We start from the raw sequence: 27,516 nt of genomic DNA on the forward strand, positions 1-27,516 counted from the left end.
GACCCGTAGCCACGCCCTATTACGACTGCGTGTTTGACTCGTTTATAAAAGCCCGTCTCGAAGCGTCTCGTCGCCAGTCTCTTCCTGTTCGCTTTGCGGTTGGCGGTGGTTGTTTCTGGAGCCGCAGCGGCTGTGAAGATGGCGTCTACCAGCCGGTTAGTACGTCCGGCCGAGCCGGGCCAGCTGAGGGGCGGGCCGAGAGTGCGGGACTTGCTGGGCGGCCACCTCCGCTGCCGCGTCGGGCGAAACGCCCCGGAGGTGCGGGGAGAGGCGGCGGGACCGGCTGGCCGACCCGGACAAAGGCGCTTCCAGACGCGGGGCTGTCAGGGGTGTCGCCGGGGGAGCTGAGCCGTCGGCGTTTCCCCTCCAGCGTCTTCGGTCTTTTCTCACCCAGACAGCACCCTGCGGGGGATGCGGTGTTCCCGGCCCCTGGCCTCACGTCTTTGGCGGATCTTTCAACCGTTTTTTTTCCTGCGCTTGTTTTTCCACCTATGGCTCAACCAGCCCTAAGGTCCATGAGTCGTCCTTTCCAAAGAGCGGGCAGGGGTTAGTTTTAGGCCCCTATCGATCTGACAGCTAGAAAGGTAGGGACGTCAGCAGTGGTAAGCCTGATGGAAACTGACTGCCACCCCGGAGGCCTTTTGAAGTGGAAGTTAGGGCATTTCTGAAGAACTGACAAGTTCCCTTCTGAGAGATTTCCTTAAAAATGTCTTCTGCGTACTCCTGAAGATCTTGCGTGCAAAAATGATATGCTGGGAAGTCACTCTTCCATATATTTTTAAAATGTGGTGTTCTCATAGCTGTAGAAGATGCATACAGTGCCATTTGAGACAGCCTTAATCCTGGGACGTGAAAAATGCTTGCAGACCCTAATTATATCTCTCATGACCACTATGAGGTAGATACTAGAATTTTTGCGTAAGTGTAAACTGAGTCACGCCAGTGTTGACTTTTCCAAGGCTAGTGTTAAGAGTGTGGAGTCTCAGATGTCTATTTCCTGTTATCACACTTGGGCTGGAGTTAACTCATAATGTATTAAAAGTATCAGTTTAGATTCTGGTAGCTTCTGGAAGGCAAGGCAACTCTGGAGTAATTTTTCTGGACTTGTTACCTGTGGAATTGAGTTCCCAGTGAAAACCATTATCACAAAATAGTAAGCTGGAGATGTCCAGGCCCTTTTTGGTAACTGCTAGGCTTCCTACTGTATGCTGCTGGGTTTAAAAAGGTTGCGGCGAGGGTAGGCAGCTTTACCTGAAACAACCTGAAAACAGGTAATAAAGCCAAAGACAACTTGTTTACTGATTGTAATTCTATGATTGGATGCTCAGTCATTCTGCCTGGGTGTGGCTCTGTCAGGTAAGGCTTCCTAGTAGGCAAATGGAGAACTAGTTTCTCTAAGACACTTAACTATGGCCTGTAGTCTGTCGTGGCAATAGATCTGAAGGGTAAACGTGGTCATATTTGAGCACAGCTTTTGTATGTCATAGAGCAGGGTATGGGATCTGTAAGAAATGTAATTGTTATTTGTGTGGTAAATTCACCTGACAGTCTTTACCGAAATAATACATTTCTTTTGTGTGCCTTTAATTTCTTCATTTGTTAAAAAAAAAAAAAACCTTTGAAATAAGTTTTTTCTAGGCATGTCCAGCTCTTAAATATATGTCACTACAGTTGTCCATCTCTTGAGGTTTTTCTACCAGTGAGAACAAAAGTAAATACATTTCTGTCCTTAACTTCCTTTTTTTCCCCTCCCTGAGGAAGATGCACAGTTGTTAGACCATGAAACTGCCTGGTGTTTTCACAGAGAAGAACACAAAAGAACACAGATTTGAACTCCACCACTTACTAGTTCTAGGAAAATCATTCTCTGAGAATAATCTTTAAAATGCAGATAATGCTTAATTTGTAGGGTTCCTGTGAAGACTAACCATTTATGGATAGTACTGGACATGTAGTAGGCACCGAATGAATGATAGCTGTAAAATGAAATTTGGGCTTTTCTGGCTCCTTAGGCAGCCTAAATTGTTGTAGTGTCAATGGTGGTGGTTTACTCCATCCCTTCCCTCTTTCTCTCCCAGACTTCCCCCACCACTCCACTGTTGTAGTTCCTCTTTTGTATTGCCCTTGTGGGTCATTTCTTTAAAAATTGACTTCTTGAGCACAGTTTCATTTTGCTTTGGCTAGGTAACGCATGCAAATCGTACAAAAGCGAGAAGAAAGTGAAAAGCAGTTTCCTTCCTTCCCTAGCTCCTAGTCATCTAATTCTTCTCCAGAGTAGCCAAGGTAACCAGTTTCTTGGTGTTTTCTTCCTTCCCAAAAGTGGTCTAATATAAATGCTGTACGCTACCTTGTTTTCTACCTTTTTTCATGAAGTTAGCACATATTTTAAGTGTACGGTTAAATTACAAAGTGAGCACATACACCTAGCTACCGCCCAGGTGAAGAAATCAAATACCACTAGCACCCTGGAAGCCTCTTTCATGCTCTCAGTCATTAACTCTTCCCAAAGATAACCACATCCTGACTTCTAACACCATAGACTTATTTTGCTTGATTTAAACTTTACATATAAATGGCATATGTATTCCTCCGTGTGTCATTTCTTTTGATCAGTATTTTGAACTTCCTTCATGTTATTACATATAACTGTAGTTCATACTTTTTTCAGTTTTGTATAAAATCCCTACCTTACTCTTTCCGCTTAGCATATCTTTGAGATGTTTCCAAGTCATTTTTATATGTATATACACGCACACAATATTTTGTCTACATTTTAGCAGTGCAAAATATATTAGTCCTCTGTATACTGTGTGCCACATGGCTGCCCATTTTACGCATTTGTAATTACTGTTACCCTGCTAACATTTTATTTATTTTGACACCGTTTAAAAATAATGTATACTAATTTCTTAATAGTTTGTCATAATTTATTAAAATACTTTTAGTAGGAATTTTATGGAATAAGCATACCATCTTTCCCCTATTTTCCCAGCGAAAAGATTCAAGATGGATTCTGGTTAGCCTGAATATGTGAATTTGGGGAACGTGGATTATTTTATCAGTTTTTCAGTGGGAATCACCTTCTTTGTTGAAAGTTAACATTCTGAATTGTATTTGCTGGTTTGAGAAGCGTTATTCAAAGCCACAAATACTTATTTACATACTTTAAGGATGGTTGATGTTGTCTTTTACATGTTTATTTGTGATGGCCACGACATAACCTTGTTCAGTATTACTTCAGGTGAACTTTTAAAAAGTGCTTGTTTTTGGTGATACCGACATTTGTGATTGTAAAGTCATACAGAAATAATTATTAAATCTGTTAAATTTCTTTGTTGCTTTTTAAAACTGATTCTGTCAGGTCATTTAGGGCTGATGTGTTTTCCCCAAACTGCCTTATTTTCAAAATAAAATAATCTGAGCAAATTATTATCACAGATAGATTAAAAAGTAGCTTTTGAAACCATTTCTTAGGGGAATGGTACGGCTCAGTGATAGAGTGCGTGCTTAGCATGCACAAGGTCCTAGGTTCAATCCCCAGTACCTCCATTAAAAATAAATAAATCTAATTAACACCAACCCCTCCCAAAAAAATAAATACATAAAAAGCACCATGAAACCATTTCTTGAATGCTAACAAACTCAGTCCTGGACTAAAAAATGAAATCCTGAGGTCGTTAAGTCAGCAGAGCCACATCTGCCACCCTCCTTTATGTACCTGCTAGGTTCAGTGTACTCTTCTAAGTTTGTTAGTGAGAGATACAACAGGTAGGGGAACACAGACTTGATGTGTATTCTCTGACCAGAGAAATAAGTGGCAAGAGTCAGGAACGCAGATATGTGTGTGCAAATGTCGGCACATTATTATGGTAGCTAGTCGTTTCTATGCTAATTAGGATCTGTAAACATTTTGGTAGCCTACATGTTAAAAAGAAGAACACTTGTTTTCCATTTAAGTTTTTAAAGTGTTCCGTGTCTGCAAACCAGTAACTGTTCTTAAAAAAAAAGTTCCAGTGGGATCTGTTAATTACTAGCTAGGACTTAAAGTAGCCTGACTGGGAAGTTTATTTTGAAAATTTAACTTAAATGTGTTATAAATATGTAATATTTGGGAAGTGTTCAAAATCCTCCTTTTTTTCCGCCCGAAGACTAGTATGTTGTTGTATTTTGGTTAGGAGGATATTAAAAAAAAATTTTTTTTTTCCATTTAGTTTGGATGCTCTTCCAAGAGTCACATGTCCAAACCATCCAGATGCGATCTTAGTGGAGGACTACAGAGCTGGTGATATGATCTGTCCTGAATGTGGCCTGGTTGTAGGTGAGTGGGTATTACGGTTTTAACTGAAATCACTATTTAGGGTATTTTGCCTTTGTGTATTTTCCAAACTCTTTTAGTGAATACATTTTGACTTTTTTCCCTACAAGTAATTCACATTTATTGTAAAACAAAAAGAATTAGAAAAGAGTAAAATCAAAGACACCACATTTTATTGTTTATATAAATGCATTTATTTCATGATGTAGGATAGGAGGGAATATCTAAAACTGACATCGGTGATCCAAAAGAAAAGGCTCTTAGTCTCCTGGGTCCTTACGCCTAATTAAGTATTTGATGTACACTCATGCATATGAAATAATGAATTAATGTCATCTAACTTTGGTGGCTTTTATATATTTACACATGATTTATTTCGGAGTAATAAATGTATCTGTCTGTACTGAGTCTCATCCAAGGCCCTTTAGTCGGCAAAAGAGATTTGTTTTAATTTTCATTTGCTCATATGGAATTGTTCATATTTAGGAATTTCTGTTATAAAATTGTTATTGCCAAAAATAGTACTTCTTAAAATTTCACTTTTACTCCTATTTGCTCACTAATCTAGATATGCAGCATTACTTTAGAATAAAGATGGTCTGTTAAAAAAAATGTTCTCATGAGTGGGTTGCAGCCAGCACCTGAGGCAAGGAGTAGTACTTAGCCACTTGAAATACTCAGGAATGAAACTGCCAGTAGGACTGTGGGAGGTATAAGAGAAGCACTGGTGGTGGTATACTGTGAAAGGATCTGACTTGGAGGACATCTGTAGTGTTACTCCAAGTAAGCTGCTTGCCTCAGACCTCCAGTGGGAGTTTTAAATTGTACAGAGTTGTTAATATGAATTTGAATCCGTTTGCAGTTACATTCTGCTCAATAAGCAATATAAACAGCTAATGTACTTACTAGATGCTAGGCACTGTTCTAGGTGACTTACATGCCCTGGTGATCATTAGATAAACCTGTGATGTGAGAACCAACATCTTCATCTTAGAGATGAGGAAACTGAAGTTTAAGTAGTCTGGCAGTCTAGCTCCAGTGTCTGCATGGGAACCAAATTTCTATCATGCCGTTGTTTTTCATAAAAAAATGAGTTCAATCTGAGATTGGCAAACTATGACCCGTCGCATATTTTTAATATTGCCTGCATGCTAGGAAAGGCTTTTTTAATGGTTGAAAAAATCAAAATAATAGTATTTTGGGACACATGAAAATATTATCAAATTCAAACTTCAGTACCCATAAATAAAGTTTTATTGGAACATAGCCAGACTCACTTGCTGATATACTGTCTGGCTGCTCTTATATTACAGTAGCAGAACTTAGTGGTTGCAGCAAAACCATATGTGGTGCTCTCAGCACATCCTGCTGCTCCCTGTGCCGAAGTCAGTGATGCAGTTATAAATCCACAGCATTCTCAGGGCCAAGCGTGGCTCCATACTGCAGTATTTTACTTACTCTGTTACCACTGCATGCCTGTCATGTCAAAATAAGGGGAAAAAGTGAACTTTGAATGTCATGCTTTTAAGGCACAGTGGAGTGTAGGTGGTTACTGAATTAGTTGGTGAAGTATTGTGTTTATTACGCAGTGATAGATGTGCCAAAAGAATACGACAGATGTTGACATTAGCAGATTAAGCACTCATCACAATGCCACTAACTCAGGAAAACAATGGTCAGAAAATTTAGAGTGTAAAGGGAAATACCTCATCACAGCAGAGTTTCTTCACAAAAATTAAAGAATAAAAATAGGGCCGCAGCTAAAGTAAGTTTGAGTGGTTCATTTGCAGGCCAAGCAGGGAAAGCCATTTACCAATGATGAGTTAATTCGTGTTTGATTGCAGTAGCTAAAGAAATGTGTCCAGAGAAAATAAACTTATTGAAGACTATCAGCCTCTCAGCAGAAACAGCCATTTGAAGAGTTGAAGACATTGGGACTGATATTAGTAGTCAATTAAAGGTCAGGGTGATTTATTTCAAGTATTTTTCTAGACTCTGGATGACTAGACAGGTGTTACTGATACCAGTGAGTTGTTTATTCAAGGAGTCAGTGCAGAGTTTGAAGTGACTATGGAACAACTACAGGAGAAACTACTTCCAAATAAGTTGCAAGAACACTGATTCACTGCAACCTGAAGTGGAATCTGCCAGGGTGTATTAAAAATACTACGTGGAGCAGAAGTCTTAGTTGGACAAATTTACAAAGAATGTGAAAATGTAAGAATTTTAAAGCCTGTAGTTACTCACTGTGTTATTCATCAGGTACATTGTGGGAAAGGTTTGAATCTATCACGTGTTACTGATGCAGTAGAGTCAGTTGTGAACTTCATTCACTCTCATGGACTTAATTGTCATCAGATCTGTAAATTTTTGTCAGAAGCTGAGTATCCTGACTTGCCCTACCGCACAATAAATTGGTAGCTTAGCAGTGGCAAAGTTTTCTTGTGTGTGTGTTTTTTTTGTTTGTTTTTAGGTCAGGGCCAAGGTTGAAATTTTTCTGAACCAGTGCTGCCTTCAACCACTATTATTGAACTGGCTTAGGAAGTTGGGTTTTCCTGCAGACTTGCTAATATTTCTTAATGAATTCAACCTGGAACTGCAAGGCAAAATAATGCCTGTATATTGATTACACTGTAGTAAAGCCCATTTGACAACAACTTAACACTATTTGAATCACAAGTAATATCAGATTGCTTTAATATATTTTATATACCTTCATTGCTGTCAGAAGTTAAAACAAGAACTAAAGATTTTCGTTGCCACGCAAATCTGCAGTGGATGTTTGCCAAATTCAAACTATATTTTAATCAGTGTTTTTCAGACCTGGATGCAAATGGAAAGGAAATTTTCATATTTCAAAAACATTTAACTGCAATTAAGGAGCTTCCACTTAACCTTCAATTGGAAGTGATTAATCTACAATGTAATCACATGTTAAAAGGCAAATATCAGATGAATGTAATAAAATTCTATAAATGCCTTCCAAGCAATGAATATGCTCAATTAAAATCATATGCTTGCAGATTAATACCAGTATTTGATAGTACTTGTCTGTGTGAAAAAGACATTTCTAAAAATGGAATACATAAAATCTTAACACAGCATTGACAGATGAACATTTGTAATTGATTTTGATGATAGGGAACACTAACTTTGAACCCCAAATAAGTGAAATGTTATCCTCCAAATGAGAATTCTGTTTTTCTCAGTAGTAGAAATAGATTACAACAAATTATACTGTTTATTATATTTTTTAATTTCATCCATTAAAAAACTAGTGGATTTTTCTTTTTCTATATAAATACCTTTGTAATATTCTCAGTTTGCTCTCTTGACCCATAAAGCCAAAAATATTTACTGTGGCCCTTTACAGAAAATGCTGACCTTTAAGTTAAATGAGAGCATTCTAATTCTCTCAAAAGTACTAAGATCAAACGGATATGTAAAAGTGAGACAGAGACAGAAGACTGAAGATAATTTTAGATTCATGGCTCTCCTAAGCTCTGTAGCCGTTTAAAAAGAAGTAGTGCAAAAATCCTGCATTATATTTCCAGTCCTTCCATCACCTTCATTTCCACTTTGACTAGCAGGGTAGTTGGGTAAAAATAAGCAACTGGAGAAGGAAGATACAATTCACAAGTTTTCTGTGCTTTTTTGTGCTTGGAATCACTAATTTTTACTTGCATTTTTCTGCTATATCAAACCAAAGGAAGTTAACTTTCTTTTAGTTTTGCTTTATTATTAGTCTTGAACACTATTAAAACAACTGTATTCTAACGAAACCTACTGGCTTAGATTTTAAGGCCTGAAAATTTAAAAAATATATAAACTTTTCTTCGTTTCTATATAAACAAATATGTTCGTGATGCTGGTTTTCTGACATAAAATATAACAAATGTTTGTTTTAGAACACACAGTGGCCTGACTCACAGGTATTTGTGGTTAAATGTGTAATATGATGTCCTGCAAGTGAAGAATCTGTTCCATAGCCAGACAAGGGCAGGAGGGCAAGAGTCTGCTAAGAAAGTTCTATTTTGCTGAAGATACCATCAGTCAAATTATGTTGAAAATAGTTCAATTGAACATGATACTCCAGAAGTCTAAATTTTTAAGACACGTAACATGTACATATATACAAAGCATATGTCATTGTCATATATCAGTAATAAATTTAGGTTTGCATCATCATGCTGGTTTAAAGGCATATGGTCTTTGTTGCCAGCTGAATTCAACCTTTAATACTATGGAGATAGGGAAGAAACTAAGCTGGGCAGATATTCTGCAGTCCACTAAGGGCATATAAAAGTGTTGTGGCTTTTTTCATATTTGAGATACTGATATTCATACAGATTTATATCTAGACAACATCATCGTGTTTTTCCTAGTAAGCTTGGTGTACGTTGTTTGTACTTGGCCATAACATTTTACACTGTAAGTTTTTAGGTTATAGCATTTATTGAATAAGCAATTTGAATAGCCGCCTGTTTAAATAATCACCAGACAACTTTAGAAACTGAAATTCTTTTAGAATTGTTTTTGAAGAACTCTGTACTTGATTTTTAGTACGTTCTTGAAACAGTGCAGCCCATTGTCACTAACTCCCCTTAATTTTAAACTCAAGACTAGATGCTCCCAGCTGTCTTCACAGCTGTGTATTACCCCTTTCAACTGAATCAGCAAGTGGGAGAGCCCATTACTGTCATCTTTTTAAGTGAAATAATTCATAATACAAAAAGTGTATTTTATATGATATAAAATATCTTTTCTCCAGTTCCTGATAACACTTTTCTCACTGTCCTTCAAACCTTCATTCATAGGCTTCTTGAGGCCCACCACTCAGTCTCAAAACTGGTACAACATGAACTTTCTTAAGGCAACATCAACATCATACTTTGAGGAACCAATTTCCTTCTTTTCTTTTCTTTCTTTCCTCATCTTTCTCTTTCTCTCTTTTTCTCCCTCCCTATCTCCCTCTCCCCTCTTTCTACCCCCCCTTTCTCTCTCCCTCCCTATTTCTGTTTCAGTTAGATAACACACCACCTCAAAACTTAGTGGCTTGTAACAAACATTTTATTTTGCTCATAATTTTCTGGGCCATTGTTTCTCTTCCCTGGCACTGGCTGGACCTGGGGGATTCACTTCGGTAATGGCTTCTTCATCTGCGTTTCCGGTGCTTTGTGCTCCCTTGACCTCCCCACATGAGTCTGTCTTCCTCTGAAGCGTCTCCATAGTTGTGTTAATCATATTTCACACATGGTGGTTGGTTTCTAAGAGAGATATCCCAAGAGCAAGTGTTTGGAGAGAAATGGAAGCTGGACTCAAGTAGTTAAGGGCTATGCCTAGAACAGGATCACTGCTCCATTCTAGTTAAAGCAGTCCTAGGACCCACCTGGATGGGACGGGGAGGAGGAATAGGCGCCACCTCAGTGTGAGGGTGACAGGGTCATTTTGCAGAAGAACATGTGGGTGGGAGATATTATTGCTGCCATCTTTGGAAAATACAATTTGTTACATGTTTGATGCTTTTGTTTAATTTTCCCCCAGTATTTAAATGGTTGTGTAGTATTCAGTCTGTCCTATAATTTAGGTTGTTTCCAATTTCTTGTTTTTGTTTAATTTTTATTTATAGGTTATTTCCAATTTTATGGCTATTTTTAGTACTATTTTAACATGTAATATTTGTTTAATTGATTTTCCTCTATGAATTATAGGGTTATTGATTTAGATATATGAAGTATTATGATTTGTCATTGGTGGTCCCATCAGTGACCGTTGAGATATTGGTAGTGATCTCTAAAATAGGGCCAATTTTTAAATCAACACTGTGTCATTTCTACCATGAAACTACTGGCTCTAACAGTACTATTTGTGGGTTTTTTTCCCCCTGAATCCTGTGTGATTGTGTCATTTTAAAGGTTGAGCATTAGGTGGCAGTATAATCATATGTAAATTATCAGTTTGTTCATAAATTTGACCTTGTGTGTTGTTTATACATAATTTATAGGCTGCAGAGTGTTAGGTTAGTAAGCTGTTATAATAGCTATTAAAACATGAAACTGGTTATCAAGACTTTTATAAATTAGGATTTCAACAATGAGGTATTGTATAGAACTGTTTCTAGTTAAAGCCACATTTTGTGTACAATTTAAAACTAATTCTCTCTCTCTTTTTTTTTTCCTAATGGAGGTACTGGAGATTGAACCCAGGACCTCATGCATGCTAAGCACACCCTCTACCACTGAGCTGTGCCGCTTCCCTCCCCCAAAACTAGTTCTTTCGTTCTTAAAAGTAATATAAGGAAAATACTAGAAAATAGTTTAGATGAATTTGAAAGAGAAAAATGAGTCAATTTGACCATCCCCTCCTGAACTCAATCCAGATATTGTTTATACCAGTGAATCTGAGACATGGAGGTGAATGTGCATGAGGAATCAGCTGAGAAATTTGTTCACAAGGATTCCAGGCCCCACTTCCAGAAACCGTAGCTCAGGTCACACATTGGTAATGGGTTAAGAACAGATCTGTACTACTAACTTTATGATTTGCCACATTCTTTGAGATCTTTGTACTTCTAGTTTTCATCTTTTTTTTCATCAGTTTTCTTTGTCTCCAGACCTAGGCTGCAGATTCCTGTAGGGCAGGTACCTCTGTGTGTCCGTAGTTCCCGGTATAACTTGGAGTCAGTGACCCTGGAGTCTAGGCTTGGCCCTACTAGTTAGTTAGTCATGTTAACTATAGTCAAGTTAAGTAATTTCTCCAAGCTTAACTTTCTTTATAAGCAAAATAAACAACCTCCCCTCAGAAGGGCCATGTACCAAGCATCTCAGATTTTTTAGAAATTTTTAAGAATCAAATGAGATAATGTATGAAATATATAGTATAATTTTATATGAGATTTCAGTGATACATATTTTGGGGTTGTAAGTACTCCTTTTTCTTAACCTTGTAGAAGAGGGTGATTCTGAGTGGGAGACACTGTCCTTCACAGCAAGTCCATTGCAGGATGTGTCTGAGTAATTGTCATGTGTCTGGTATACTTAATGTTGCAGCTATAGTATTTAAACATTATTGGGTTACCATCTTTAAATTTACGTGAGTAGTGTTCCCTAAAAGGAAAATACTCAGATTTAGTTTAATGGGCCAAGTTATATTTTTAAATTAAGGAATATTTGTATTCACTTTCAAATTCTTGCTTTGTTAGCTCCTGTAAGTACCCAGGGACAGCCTTCTTGCCTAATTCAGAATTTTTAATTTAGACACTACTTTTCTTTTAAGCATTGAAGACCTACTAATGTTACTTGGTTGACACAGTCACTCTTTGAGGTAGTTCTTTTCATTCTACAGAAAGGGAAACTGAGGTATGTATGGAGTGTTTGGGTAATTAGTTCAAGATTCCACAACTAGTAAGTGACAAAGCTACTTAAATCCAGATCTGTAGGACTTAAAAGCCTTTGGTCTTTGTACTGTGTATTTCTGTTAAACGCTGTGCTGATCAGGGAGAGCGACAGAAAGATGAGCAAGCCCTGGAGCAGCTCTGTCTGGTTTGTGGAAGGGAGAAGGGTAAATTAATACCACAGAGCATGGCAGAAGTTCTAGTACATATCTTCCAAGTTTGGTGAGAACATGTCGGAAGGAAGCAAGGACTCCTGGGGAAATTAATGTTGAATTTACGTTGAGACGTGGTCATGAAGAGTTAGTAAGGGTTTATGGAGGTAAAGTCATTCCAGGTAGAGGGAAAAGGAAATGCGTTCCGTGGGATAGAAGCCTGGAAGCCTTAGTATATGAATGGCTAACGCGTTGTGACTGGGTTAGGATATGTCTATCAGAGCTGCAGCTCCTTAGCTTAGATGCTGCTGCTGCAGACCTCCCTGCCTGTATTTGAGGAAAAGCAAGGTGTATTCAGATATTCAGGGATGGAACTTACAATGTATTTTCTTTTACAAATTATTTTCCGAACAGTTTTTTGTTTTGTTTTGTTTTTTTTTTTGCTTTTTGTTTGTGTTTTTTAAGGGTCTTAACATCATGGTTAAAGTAGGCTTTTATGGGTTGGTCTGAGAAATTAACCATGAGATGGTTTGTTTCAGGAGGATAAGTCATTTTGCGTTTGTACTCAGTTTACATTATGGGAACATAAACTGATTTGAAGACTGGCTATATTATTAATAGTTTTTCTTTATAAAGTATCTCTTGGTCAAAGTTGACTTCAAAATTATCTTGAATGCAAGATTTCTTATAAGAATGTATTTTAACCCTAGACTGAAAATTAGGATTTTTTGAAATACCTTAAGAAGGAATGGTAGAAAGGGTTAAATGACTGAGGTGGGTTTAGAAGCTAGTGATATATTTCATTTTCAGCATTAGATTTAACAAATAATGTGTTGGCTTAAACAGTTTTCCAAAGCACCTTGATTTTTTTAAATTAAAAAAATTCAGTGCTTTTAGTTTATCCATCTTGAATAATAGATTTTGATTATTGATGTTTTAGACTTCTCATGTATGATAATATGAAAATGTAGTTTTACACTAAGTGGGTTTAGATAAATCTAGCCTATGAAGACAAGTATTTTGGGGATTATTGTTCCAAGACTCTTGCCTACTACAGGTTGTATGCCAAAATGCTTACTTAAATAAGAACAATTTCCAGAAAGATGGCAGAAATAATTAAAATTCTGGGCAGTTCCTCTTAATATTCCCTTTTTAAAAAAGTTCTTTATTTATTTACAGTAAGAAACAGAGAACAAAATCCTGATAGTCTAAGCCAGGTTGGAAAATCAGGCTATCCTCCAGTATTGGCTTTCTGGCTGCTTTTGGTACACTGGAGTTTCCCCATGCACTATTAAGATTGCTAACTTAAGCTCTTGTGGTTTTAATATTGTGCTACAAAGTACCTTTGGTTGTATTTACAGTTTATAGCTTGCACCGTAAGGAGGTTAAGTGTCTGTTTACTTTAGACTATAAGGCAAAGAACCTTGTTTCAACTGGACATTCTTTCCAGTCTCTCTCTCCCTACCCCGTTATTCCTTGTAGTTTGTGCTACAAGGAATACCTATTCACCAACTCTTTCATACTAAGACTCCCCCAATTTTCAACTGGGCGTGTGGCTGCCCAGCCAGCCTGTATTTCCCAGCTTCCCTTGCAGTTAGGTATGGCCATGTGATTAAGTTCTAAACAATGGGTTGTAATAGAAGAGGTATGTGCAACTCTAGATCCCGCCCTAAGGGATGTGCTTTCTCTTTCTCCCCTTCCCGCTGGCTAGAATGAGGGAACTACCAACAGCCACCATATGCTACAGAACGCAGGTCATGGTGAAGGTGGCTTATCAAAAAGATAGGAGAAGCCTGAGAGTCCCACTGATCAAAACTATTAACTGTGGACTGTTAACCTGAGAACGTTCTGTTTTGTTTAAGTCACTGTTGTTTTTGCTTTGATTACAAACCTACCTGTTCCTTCCTCATACATTTTTAGAATCATACTGGGAGTTTATTTTTGTTTGGGTTATCTGTTGTCTGCCAGGGGTTTGTGAGTACCCAGAGAGACTGACAGCCGGCGTTGGTGGATTGGAACCGGTTTTCCAACATCACTGCCACCACTGGACTTGGATTGACAATTCTTTATTACAGGGCAAATAAACATAAAAATCAACATGAGGCTTATGGATACAAACAGCAGTGAAGAAGAACAGTGATCCTGTGGACTTAACAGGAAATTCTGCCCCGACACAGTTTACTAAAAAAATTACACAAAATAACTGAGTCTTGTGATCAGTGAAATAAAGCTTCCTTAATGTCTCTATTAATTGTGATCAGAAAGAAGTAAGATAGCACAAGGAGACAAACACAGTAAAAGTGTTTTGGTTCGCAATTAGCTGACATAACAATCTAGAAAGTTGAATCAGTAAAGCAGAAAACACACCCGAGAATGTGGAGGTGAGTGTTGGAAAGTGATAGAGGTGAGAGAGCCACTGTGGTACTACTTGACCATCCAGGTAAATATGAGAAAGTATTACAGTTACAATAGAAGAAAACCTTACATTCCTCTCAGAAGCCCCCTGGGGTTGCAAAGCAAGACCCCCACCTACTAAGGAATGTATCATTTTAACATTTTTAAACAGTTTTTTAAATAAAAATTTGCAAGCAGCCAACTGGTAAAAATATTACTTTGAAAGGATCAAAAATTTTATTGACAGATTGCTTCTCTGTGACAAATGCTAAAATACAGTGAAGTTAACTCTAAGTCCTCAGTTTGTTGTGTAACACAAAAATGAAGTCATAGAACAGTCTTTTTAAAATGAACTTATACAAAAATCTACAAAAATGTGGAGCTGTGAATTCTGTTTGCTGATGGTCATGTGAAACAGTGCTGATGACTCTTCACTGATAATTCTGTTTCTTCTCCTTTGGGCTACATGTTACAGTTTTATTTCCCCACTCCCTTTGAAGTTAAGCATCACCCTTTCACTGGCTTTGGCCAATGGCATGTGACTGGAAATGTTGCTATTAGAAACCATTAAGGCAGTGCATGATTCACATTCCCATTTCCCTAGCACATGACTGGCATGTCTCCAGGGGTAGGGATTCCATCATCTTGAATAAGGATGGCATGGAAAGCAGTCCTTTTCCCCTGTAGACATGTAGTATGAATAAGAAAGAAATCTTCATTTTAAACCACCCATCTTCTGAAACTTTCTATTACCCACGAATAACTTAGTTTATCTTAGCACATAAGTACTAGAAGAATAAAAACCCACAGACAACTTACAGTTAGCTTTTATGAGGTAAGAAAAACACTATGGTCTGCTAAGATGACAGACACTTAATAAACTCAGCACTTACTCTTCGTACAAGATGCTCTGAATTACAGTAGAATGGTGCTTTAATAGAAGACTTTTTAGTTCAGCTGTTACTTTCATGCATAATGTTGAAATATTGGAGACGTTTCTGTTTTAAATCAAAGGCATTGTTTTGAAACTTCCAACAAGTGCTTTAGATATAAAATAGAAATGGGAGTTAAGCATTGGAAGGGGAACAAGTTCTTTCCACTGATGGAATTCTATATCTGGATTATTCAGATCAAGTTTTAAAAATTAATACTCTATTAAAAGTGGCTGAATATAAGCATGTAAAATATTACAGCAATTACTTGTTAGAAAATGAGATTTTTAACCAAAGAAAAAGGTCTAAATGTGGCATACGTGTAATCTGAAAGATCTTGAGAAAGAGCATGTTCTCTTGTCCAGGAAGATTGATAAAAATTGTTGAAAAAACCTATACACTCCTTCCAAAGTGTATAGGTTTACAGTTTAATTCAAAATCAACTATTTTGATGGGAGTGAACTTTAATTTTTAAGTTATTAAGGAATTATTGCAGACAGTAAAGTGCGTAGATCCCAGATGTACGGTTTGAGTTTTGACATTGCATGTGCTGGTGTGCCCTGCACAGCAGTCAAGATGTCTAGACCAGTTCTGTCGCCTCAGAAGTTCCCTCCTGCTGCGGAGTCAGTCACTGCTGCCCCCACCCCCACCCCCACCCCCACCCAACAGCTGCCACTGTACTGATTTCTATCCTCCTATTTTGTCTGTTTTTGAACTTTCTATTAATAGAATCATATAGTATGTTCTTTTTTGTGACTGACTTTTTTGGCTTCAAGTAGTGTTTTTGAAATGCGTTTCTATTACTGCATTAGTAGTTGATTTGCTGAGGGGTAGTCCATTGTTTCCATATTCCTTTTGATGGACATCTGGGTGTTTCCAGCTTTTAGCTAATATGAGTAATGCTGCTATGCACATTCCTGTATGAGACTTTTGTAGGCAAATCCTTCGGAGTGGAAATCATAAGGTAGGTAGGTGCCGAAGTGGTTGAACCATTTTAAAACTGGTGTGAATGATTTTGGCGATTAATCTTAATTTCTCCTTGAAAAATAAAGAGATGAAACTCATTCTCTTTAGAATACAGTAATATGTCTTAGTGAATGAATACTCTTTAGGCACCACTCAGATATACGGATTGAGAACTGTACACGTGTGTAATACCTGAATATACACACTGCATCGGTTTACCTCTCCGGATGGGGAGCTTGATCAGAGTGTTAGCGATCATACGCTACAGGCGGAGGCAGGACGAGTGCTGTTTCATATGGCGTAGTAGTGCTATTGGCTATTAAAAACCTTATATATAGACTTTATACCTGGTGTTAATTTTACAGAAACCAGCGTGTGGTTAAGAAAGGAACTGGTAAAATTTGGCATGTTTCTCTGCTTCTAGAACATTAAAGGATGTGTGAGGTGGTGTCTGTGCACACACATGCTAATTGGCAAGCTGCTCCCTTGTCCCCGGTTGATTATACCCAAACTTTGTGACTGTCTTGTGCGCTTACTCCTTGAAAAGATTCTAGATTGCAGTTTCCTTCTAGAGTAACTTTAAAAAATGCTGCCGCATTTAGATTTTGTTCAAGAAAATCCTTTCTGTATTCTCACCTTTTTTTTTTTTTCCCTGAATGGTCTGCCCTGTTTCTTGTTACTCATGCACTTAATCTGATGGTCTAGTTGTAGTTTCATGATGTGCTATTTGAGTTATTTTGGAAATTTTGTTTCTTACAAATGCTATGTTTTGAGCAATAAAGTGTGAAAAGAGAGAAAGGCTCTTAAGACAAACCACAGATTGTTGAATGAGTCATGTAGATCATTCCCACGTATGTGGAAAAATTACATCACTGCCCAGTTCTGAGTTTTCTATTTATACTGTCCTAGGCCAGCTTCCCTGCCCCCCCACCCACCCAAATCCAACTTGGCTTTTTTGAGGCAGCACAAAGTAAGCAGTAAAAGAAACTCATGGTAAGTTACTTTTGGAACAAAGGAAAATGCTGTGAAATGAAGTATCTTGGCTAACTAATACTTTAGAGTTCTAGAGAGACTTACAAGATGTGAGTTAGTAAAGATAAAGTATTCTCTTAGTGTATTCATTGTGTTAATTAAAATATCAAAAGTTAATGATGACTATTCAGCCATAAAAAGAATAAAATACTGCCATTTGCAGCAACATGGATGGACCTGGAGATGGTCATTCTGAGTAAAGTAAGCCAGAAAGGAAGAAAAATACCATATATCACTTACATGTGGAGTCTAAAAAAAGGACACAAATGAAGTTATTTTTTACAAAATAGAAACAGACTCACAGACATAGAAAACAAACTTATGGTTACCAGGGGGAAAGAGGGTGGGAAGGGATAAACTGGGAGTTTGAGATTTGCAAAAATTTTTTTTAAATGGAGGTACTGGGGATTGAACCCAGCACCCTTGTGCGTGCTAAGCATGCACTTTACCAATGAGCTATACCCTACCCCCCAAGATTTGCAAATACTAACTTCTATATATAAAGTAGATAAATAAGTTTATACTTTATAGCACAGAGAACTATATTCAGCATCTTGTAGTGACCTATAATGAAAAAGAATATGAAAATGAATGTATGTATATTCATGTATGACTGAAGCATTGTGCTGTACACCAGAAATTGACACAACATTGTAAACTGACTATACTTCAATTTAAAAAGTTGATGATGACATTTTTTTTTTTTTAACTTAAAATTTAGCAAGTAACTCTAGATTTGAAGGCCACAGTAGTTTTTTGTGTTGTTCACATTTGTATTTTTATTTCAGTGACCAGGAAAGTTAGAACCACTTTTCTTCCTTTGAAAACATGGAGTGTAGAGATAGCATGATACCACTTTAGTGGATGGATGCTATTTCAGGGGCTAAACTTCGTCTAAAAATCTTGTTTTGGTGTTTTGATAGAATTTTAGTGAAAAGAGCTTATCATGGAACAGGCACAATATAATCTAATTTTAATCTTAGAAAAAAACGTATTTGTACACATGAGGGAAAGGGCAGAAAGAATATATACCAGAATGTTTTCAGTGGCTGTCTCTGGGTGTTGGGAACACAGGTGATTTTGTTTTGCTTATAGAGCTATTTTTTGTAGGCAGCTGTTCTTTATAAAAAGGAAGAAAAATCAATCTTTTTAGAGTGGGCTCTGAGACGTGGGCCTTGCTTAGTACTGTAGTGAGGCTCCGTGCACAACTACAGATTTTGTTACTTTCTGGTATGTTTTAAAAATCGCTATTAATTTATATAATTAGAATTGCTTCTGAAGTTTAGTGATGTTTGTTACTATGAGGAGGAAGCAGAGAAATCCATCGTGATCATCCCATCCGTTTCACTTCTTATTTGGGCCACCTGCTCAATCTCTGATCCACTGAAGTTGCCGTATAACTGATCTCCCTGCTTCTGCTCTCCTTGGCCATTCTCATTGCTTATAGGTATGGCAGATGGGGACCCTGCCTCCATGTCAGTTCCCCAGTGATATGGACACATGATAGTCCAAGATCATCTGGTTAATCCCAAACGGTTTGAGTGTCCAGAGAAAAACAGGTTTTTCCAAAACAATCAGAAATGAGTGATTCTGTTGTGTATTTACCTGCTTTGTTAAATGAAACACTGAGGTCAGATTGTGATCACTGTGCTCTTGTTTGTGAGCATTTTAGTTTATGTACCATGCATCAAATCGTTTGCGACTTGGCATAGTTTACACTGAGTTCCTTCCTTCTGTTCCCTCCCTGCTTCCTTGGCTGTGCTGCTGACCATGCACCCGCAGCAGCTTTCCGATACTTCTGTTTTACAGCTGCTGCTCTTCTTACTCAGAGCGAATGCCAGAATGTCAGAGTATTTGTCACCTTGCTTTTTCTTTATAGCAGTAAATAGCTAAAGTCAAGCAACTCACTCTAAACTGCTTTTTAAGCACTTCTTGTATACTGTACCTGTATTAGCTTATTTAATCTTTCCAATCTTTAAAATGAGGAAACGTCCAAGGCTAAGCAACAACTGGTGGCGTCCCCTGTCAGCCGTTGTGCTGCTTGCCTCTGAGAGTCGGGCTTCTTTTAGTTGCTGGAGTAATTGATTTCTGCCATTCCGTGTTCCTTTCTGCTCATTGTGTAAAGATGAAAATAGCCTGACTCTTGCTTTCAGCTTTATCACACTGGTGGAAAAGCTCACGTTCGCAATGCAGTATAGAACAGACTCTGGAATCCCATTCAGATTTCAGTTCCACCTGTGTGATCTTGAGAAATTAATCTTATTTCTGATGTGGCAATAAAAGTGATACCTACCTTTATCAGTGCCCCACAGATGCAAGTGTTCGTTGCTAACTTTTGTCTATGATGAAGTTATTACCAGCCGTTGAGCGCCCCCCCAAAGCAGTAATGTACACCGGATCTCTCCATGTCTCATTTCTTGGCGAGATGTATTTAGCCACTGCCTCTTTGCCTAAAAGGAAAAGCTTGCCTACCTTTCTGCTTACTGATTCTAGGCTTCAAGTTTATTCTGTATAAATTGTTTGCCCCAAAATACTCTTTCATCAAATAGTTACTAAAACATAAGCTTAGGCTTAGTTCTTTGCAAAGCATTGCCCATAAAAGCTTTGTAATTTTTTTCTAATGCTAAATTGTGTTTTAATACCATTGTGAACAGCTTTCTATTTTTTTTCCATGCCTGTTGCACATTTTGTGCAAATTTTGGTTCTTCATTGTTATATTACTTTATCTTTGCAGCACATGAATAGCTTTATCTTGCTATTTGTCCTTATTTTGACTAATTCTTTCTTCCAGAAGTCAGAATATGATTAATCAGAGCAGTGTTTAAAGAGGGTTATAATTGGGACTGGCACAATAGTTAAAGAAATGCTTTGGGACAAATGTCTGAGACAAGATACTTAACACTGAAGCGCAGATGTTCGTGTTGAGGTGTCCTGGGAATAAAAGGGCTGAGTCGGGCATTAGACAGTGTTCAATAAATCCTGTCTTGACGACTTAGATTTGTGCTTGTATTCTTAGGTGACCGGGTTATCGACGTGGGATCTGAGTGGAGAACTTTCAGCAACGATAAAGCAACAAAAGATCCATCTCGAGTTGGAGACGCTCAGAATCCTCTTCTGAGTGATGGAGATTTGTCCACTATGATCGGCAAGGTAATACATCCACTTGGGAGGAAGTACCAAGTGTGCACTGACCGAAGGCCTGGGAGTTCGGAAACTACAGAAGCGTCAGTCATTGCCCCAGGGCGGAGTCGTGACCTGAGAATCACATTTGCCAGTAATACCATTGTGAAGGATGTGCATTTCTTCCATCTTAAGGGGGAGACCAACAGATTTAAGCCGCAGAATCCTTACATCTCAGGCCCTTGTTTTCATGAAGCAGTTTCACACACAAAAATGAGTGTCGTATGGTCCTTAAGAGTTCGTATTGCCGTGTTCTTGAATGCTGGGGATGTCTCCTCTTTCCCTCCATACCACCTCAGGTAAATCTCAGTGTAGACAGTTTTCTAATACTGCTGAATGGATGACTTTCCTCAGCTTCACTGTCCTCATCAGTAAAGTGAGGATAACACTTCATAGAGGTGTTGAGGGTCAGTGGGAGTGCACGTGAAGCGTCGTGACACGGGTAGTGTGTGGTGTGTGCTCAGTTAATTGCTGCTGCTCGCACATAAGGCAGCAGCAGAATCTTCCTGGCAATCTGGCCTTTTTTTTTTCCCCTGTTACCTGAACTGGAAGTCGCAGTGGCAGTATTCCAGAGGACTCATCAAGGAAGCGTGTGCTATTTTAGAGCTTAATCTGTACTACTGCAGTGTCTATTTTTAAGAAAGTATTAAAAAGCAGGTCATTATTTTTTCATGCTCTATAAACTACATATTAAATTTGAAAAATACAGGCTAGATGAAAAAGTTTGTAATGTTGAGAAATATTTTAAGTAGGTGGTTTCTGCATTTGCTTTAGCTTTCCAGGCTGAAAAAAAATTATACTGAGGACATTTAAAAATGTTTTAAGATTGCAGCTAACTGACACTAACTTTTATTAATGCTTAATTTTTTTCAATAGGAAATACATGATTCGAAAACAAAAATGTAAAAAGAACACAGTAATTTTTCCTCACCCTTAACCCTCAAACTCTCAGTTCCTACTGCAGCCCCCTTTCCCTGTCAGAAACAGGTAACCACTATTACTAGGTTCTCCTGTGTGCTTTGAAAGTATTTATGCCTGTGTGGCAAAGATTTGTCTATATGTCAATTTTTGAGATGCTGCATTTGTCATGCTAAACTTCTGTGTATTTGGGGATATTTCTGGACTTCTATCCTTTCTCTGACCTGGTCTAGTTAGTCAGATGCCACACCACTCTGTTCTTATATCTGGGAGCATTAATCCTCATTTATTGCCCCTTTTCAGCATTTTCTTTACTAGTCTGTTCCATTTAAAGTTTAGGATCATTTTATGTAGTTAAAAAAAACCCCTCAAAACCTGGTTATTATTGTCACTGAGATGTTGGTTAGATTTATTTGGTAATTGACTTCTAGAGAATTGACTTCTTAATGAAGAACCTTCCTGTCCAAAGACTTGGCATCCGTTTCCATTTCCTTAGGTCATGTGTGTCCCTCAACGGATGTTTTAAAATTTTTCTCCATGAAGATCTTGCGTGTTTCTTAAGTTGACCCCTCAATATTTTGTCTTTTTTGTTGCTGTTGTTATTGGACCTTTTTGTTTCTCTAACTGGTTGGTTACACACATGTAGGCTGCTGATTTCTGTTTGTTAATTTTGACCTTGCCACGCTAATGAATTCTTACTGTTTACAGTAGTCTCAGGGATTTTCTTGAGTGTTCTGCGTATATACAATACTACCTGCAAGTAGTTTATCACTTCCTTCTCAGATTTATACTTTAAATCTTTTGCCGAATTTTAATATAATAATATAATTGTTATGTAATTACATTATGTAACTGTAATTACATAATACTGGCTAGTTTTTCTAGCACAGTGTTGGGAAATTGTGCTGGTAGGAAGCACCTTTGTCTTCTGTCTCTGGTGGTGGTGCTGCTAATCCCTCCACTAATCATTTTGCTGGGCTTGGGCTTGGGCGAGTGGCTTTCTAGTAAGAAGTACCTATTGTGTTTCATGAGTTTATCAGAAAATGGATTTTGAGTTTTGTTTTCTTAGCCTTTTTTAGCACATTTGGAGCTCAGCGTGTGATTTTTCTCCTTAGTTCTGTTAATATGATGGTTTATATTAGACTTTCTACTAATATTTTTATATTTGAAGTATTTGCTACAAACCTCTTTGAACCCATCTTAAGCTAGTACTTTTTCTGAAAATTGAGGAATAGAGAGGATGCTCGGGGTAGATTTCTTGGGCAATGTGGAGTCAGATGGTATAAGTTCAGTTTTGCTAGAAATTGATCATTTGGGTTTTCAAAATTTTTTTGCATGAGGTTACAAAACTTTTGTTTTATAGGGAACAGGAGCTGCAAGTTTTGATGAATTTGGTAATTCTAAGTACCAGAATCGGAGAACGATGAGTAGTTCCGATCGGGCAATGATGAATGCCTTCAAGGAAATCACCACCATGGCAGACAGAATCAACCTCCCTCGGAATATAGTTGTAAGTTCTTGTCTGTCTGTATTTAAGCCATACTGGCATTGGCTTCACTAGCATAATTTAGTGAATACATGAAATTTTGATCTTGCAACTAATTAAATGGCCTAGAGTTAAACAAACTTAGTTTCTCTGCTTTGAAGGATCGAACAAATAATTTATTCAAGCAAGTGTATGAACAGAAGAGCCTGAAGGGAAGAGCTAATGATGCCATAGCTTCCGCTTGTCTCTATATTGCCTGCAGACAGGAAGGGGTGCCCAGGACATTTAAAGGTAAGTTTTTACTTGCATAGATTTAAGTGTTAATCTGTTTTGTAGTAAACAGACCAAAGGCAAGCAGCTGTGACACTGAGTGGCTAAGTCATGTCTTCCTGGTTACATGCAGTAATCCACCTCAGCGACTTTCCAAGTGTTACGTTACCTCCTTCCTTGACAAAAATAAATTCCATGATTTAATTGACCATGTTCTTTTCAGGCTGTTTTCTTTCCCATGTGAAGTCATTTTAGTGCATGTAAGCCCTGTGTTCTTTGCTAGTAAGATCTTCTGACTGTCCTTGGGGGCTTCGAGGCCTGGCGTGAGAAGCCAGAGTTGGCCTTTGGCGTGGTCCGTACGCCGGAGGCGCAGGGATGGGTTCTGCTCCTAGCACAGGTCTCTGCATGAGAGGGAGTCGAGCCTTAAAAAGCGTCCGTGGCGTTTTTTCTCCTGAGTTGGACAGTTTGCATGTTCATGCTTAAGTCAGAGGCTTTGAGAGAGCCAGAATTTTTAATCCAGTTTGCAGTTCACCCATAAATACGTGACAGCGCAGCCACAGTGTCGCTGTGACACTTCCACATTTTAGCTTAAGACTGTGACTACCCTTCGTTCATCCACAGATACTTCTTTGTCACATTTTCTTGTGCCAAAGTAAAGAGGCAGTGCCCGTTATCGTCATCATTTGATTATTACGAGTAAAACTAGGCTTTGTTAGATTTATTCTGAAAGTGGTAGTTGAATTTTTAGAATAACGGAGTCAGATGTTTGATCCCATTTTGCTGTCGCCTAAAATCGCAGGGCTTACACACACGTATGACATCTTTAGCTTCAGAAGCGTTCTTTAGCTTGAGTCTTTTCTCTCATCTTCTTGATACTCTCCTTAAAGCAGATTAACATAAATATCAAAGAAGTTTTTGATTGGTTGAAGAGACTTACTTGATGAATTGAAACTTGAGAGAAGTTACTGGACTGTGTGCCTTCTGTGGATTGATTTACTTACATTTCTTTTTCTTTTAGAAATATGCGCTGTATCACGAATTTCTAAGAAAGAAATCGGTCGATGTTTTAAGCTTATTTTGAAAGCTTTAGAAACCAGCGTGGATTTGATTACAACCGGGGACTTCATGTCCAGGTTTTGCTCCAACCTTTGTCTCCCTAAGCAAGTGCAGATGGCGGCCACGCACATAGCCCGCAAGGCCGTGGAGCTGGACTTGGTTCCTGGCCGGAGCCCGATATCTGTGGCGGCGGCGGCCATTTACATGGCCTCGCAGGCGTCCGCGGAGAAGAGGACCCAGAAAGGTAGTGCTCGTCATCTGGGAGGGCGGGCCGAGGGGCGAGGGCTGCGGGCCGCGTGTGATTGCGTCTGCGCTCCCGGCGTGAAGCCGGCAGGCACGCCGCTCTCTGTCGGACTTCTCACAGCATCAGACAGATTGACGGTTTATGTCAACCCTGCATCGTCAAATGATGGTTAGCGCTTCTTAAGTAGTCAACTATTTTTTAATTAAGGTATGTGTGTTGTTTTTTTAGACATATTTTTGCACACTTAATAGACCATGGTATAGTATAAACCTTAAGTTTTATATGTGCTGGGACCCCAAAAAATTCCTCTGACTTGCTTTATTGCAGTGTTGGCTTTATTGCAGTGGTCTGGAACTGAACCTCCAGGTAGTCTGGTAAATATCCAGAACCCACATTTAGGAGGTAGTTCCTTAGCATCAGAACTTAAGAAAGTACAGTATTTTGCTTGTGAGTGGCTCATAAATAAAAGTATTTGGAGGCATAACCCTGTGTACAGACTTAACGTTTTTGTGATTAATTTTAGGTTGTATATTTTTCATTTTTAGAAGTTTTTATGTGTTCCCTCTAAATATTCCTGGTTATTTTAAATAGTCGCTTTTTTTCCTCTCAAATTTTACCTTTTTAACTCTTGAGAGGATGTGGTCGTGCTTTGTTTCTCATTGCCTGGCACGGCGCCCTCAGGATAGGCACGCTGTAGATGTGTGCTGACCATCGAGTTTCACCTTCCTGTGGAACCTATTCTCTTTCTTCCTCCATGTGCCGTCCACAGCTCCCTCATGAAAATGCTGACACAGGTGGTTCAGACTCTGCAGCCGTTTTTGAATTTGCTCTTGTAGGAGAACTTTCAGACAGAGGTATTTAGTGAATGTCCTTGCAAGCATGTATTCATTAATTACTTCTGTGGTCCTCACGAAGATGTATAAAGAAAAAGGAGAAGTCGGTTCTAAATTTAAAAGTGAGGCAGTGAACTTACTTGCTGCAGTGACTGTAACACCCTGTTCACAGCGGCCTTTTACCTTCGCTTAGGCCGTATGTTTCTGTATTAATAAAAGTAATGAATTATATAGAAGAATGATTAGAAAGAAGCACCCATCCATTAGGTATGTAAGTGTGCCATTGTCCATTCTCTTTGGCCTTCACGTTTATTTTTTAAGGAAATTGTGAGTCTCCTGGGAAAATTTTGAGAAGTTGTGGCTGGGCAGGTCGTCCTTACCTTCATTCCAAGTTGTAAAGTTTATTCTAATCAACACAAAAATGTTGAGCTTGGCACTTTGCTACTGTTTGTGTTTTGCATGAAGTTTTGTTTTGTTTTTTTTAATTTAAGGTCCTTTCCTTCCCTGCCCAGCAGCCAGCAGACATTCACGTAGTTGACATTCATTGGTACCTATATCTAGAAAAATTGTAATGCAGCATGAGACAAGGAAATTTTAAATTAGCTAATTATGCACTGATGGAGGTGTCCATGCTAAAAAGCCGTAAAGTCTCATCGATTTGAATTGGCTGTGAAAAGGTGGCAAAATGAATTTGTATTAAAGAGTGTGTGTGTTTTAAAAATCTATTTTGATTAAGTATAACTAACCAAATAATTAAATGGCTCTCCTTTGGGACTTCTAATAAAGAAAAGTGACACCTAGTGACTTTACAGAGAGTAAGTGGATCCTAGGGTTCTGTAACGGGCTGTAGGAATAACTCATGAGCTCAATATATATGCTCAAGCATGCGTTTATTGTAATAGTGAAAACCTGCATCATGCCGTAATATATAGCTGCTCCATCTCACACGTATTAAGTAGAAAAAGAGGTTGTAGAACAGTACTTACAGTGTGACCCCATTTTGCTTTTTTTAAGGTTTGCAGCTGTTCTGTTTACAAGTATACATTGAACACAGTGAAATACAGGCTGGTGTATGAAGCCTAGTTAGTGGTAGTGTAACTGTGTGTCATTTTGATGATTACATTATTGTAAACAAATTACATTGAAAAATTAATACGATAAAATTCTTGGTCATAATATTAGTAAGAAATACAATATATAAATTGAAAATATGATTGCTTACAATTTGAAAATGAGAGTGAACTCACTGGAACCTAACGGAAGAACCTCTTAATAGAAATTTGCTAGGGGAGATGTTGCAGGGTCAGTGTTTTTTCTTTTCTGGTATGGGAGTCTTTTTTTTTTTTTAATAGCTTTATTGTGATATGGCTCCTGTACAGTACAATTTGATGAATTTTGATAGATGTATATACACCAGCGAAACCACTGCCACAATCAAGATAGCTATCATTTCCATCACTCCCCAAGAGGTGCAATTTTCGAATTCGTTGCAGGGGAACTTTTAAACACAGAAATAATAAAGTGAATTTCTTTACAAGAATGTACTCATGGATTACTTCTGTGATCCTCAAAAGGATTTCTTGTGAAGAAAACAAGTCAGTGCTAAATACAATGACCAGTATAATAGTTATCACACGTCGTGCTATGCCCTGAGCACTGTTCAAAATGTTTTACGTACAAAACCTTTTAATACCGACGTGCAGCCTTTGAGATGGTGAGTACTAACCCCACTGCGTTGTCGCTGTAGCCCTTCTTTCTGCTTTTCAGAATGTATTTCCATTATCAGTTTTTAAGAATCAGCATTTTTGTCCTGTTTTTCACTGAGCCGCGTTATCCCACCATGTCCCGCAGATGGGAATGCAGGTAGGAGCAGGGAGGTGGGTGGAAGTTCGACTGATGTTTTGCTGTCTGTCTTCTAGAAATTGGAGACATTGCTGGTGTTGCCGATGTCACAATCAGACAGTCCTACAGACTCATCTACCCTCGGGCGCCGGATCTGTTTCCTACAGACTTCAAATTTGACACCCCCGTGGACAAACTCCCACAGCTTTAAACCAAGGCAGCTAACGTCAGACTCCTCTGCACACGGAACCCTGCCTGCCTGTTGCACACGGCCCGCACGCCGTGCCGGACAGGGCCTGCGTGAGGGGGAACGAGAGACGTGGTACGCATTCCAGGCCCAAATGTTGACCGCTTGGCATTCTGTATGTATATACTAGTGAAACATATTTAATGATTTAAATTTCTTATTGAACTTGCTTTCTTTTGTAGTAATCTAGGAAACTGTATTTTGGAAGATATTTGAAATTATATAATTCTTGAATAAAACGTTTTTCAAAACTAAA

General features: G+C 38.3%; 1 protein-coding gene across 1 annotated transcript; it reads left to right on the plus strand.

Moving 5' to 3' along the window:
• GTF2B (general transcription factor IIB) lies at positions 1-27,516 on the plus strand. Its single transcript, XM_074376059.1, has 7 exons — positions 1-155; positions 4,212-4,318; positions 20,201-20,334; positions 22,646-22,792; positions 22,930-23,059; positions 24,057-24,338; positions 27,091-27,516. Exons 1-7 carry the CDS (start codon positions 139-141, stop codon positions 27,222-27,224), a joined length of 951 nt encoding a protein of 316 aa, XP_074232160.1. The 5' UTR covers positions 1-138; the 3' UTR covers positions 27,225-27,516.

This window comes from Camelus bactrianus, chromosome 13 (assembly GCF_048773025.1).
Source record: "Camelus bactrianus isolate YW-2024 breed Bactrian camel chromosome 13, ASM4877302v1, whole genome shotgun sequence".
Lineage (NCBI taxonomy): Eukaryota > Metazoa > Chordata > Mammalia > Artiodactyla > Camelidae > Camelus > Camelus bactrianus.

Excerpts from the sequence above, each read along its gene's own strand:
- GTF2B (XM_074376059.1), top strand. Across the intron at positions 23,060-24,056 it reads GGTGCCCAGGACATTTAAAG|AAATATGCGCTGTATCACGA; the intron begins GTAAGTTTTTAC and ends TTTTTCTTTTAG. Across the intron at positions 24,339-27,090 it reads GGAGAAGAGGACCCAGAAAG|AAATTGGAGACATTGCTGGT; the intron begins GTAGTGCTCGTC and ends TCTGTCTTCTAG.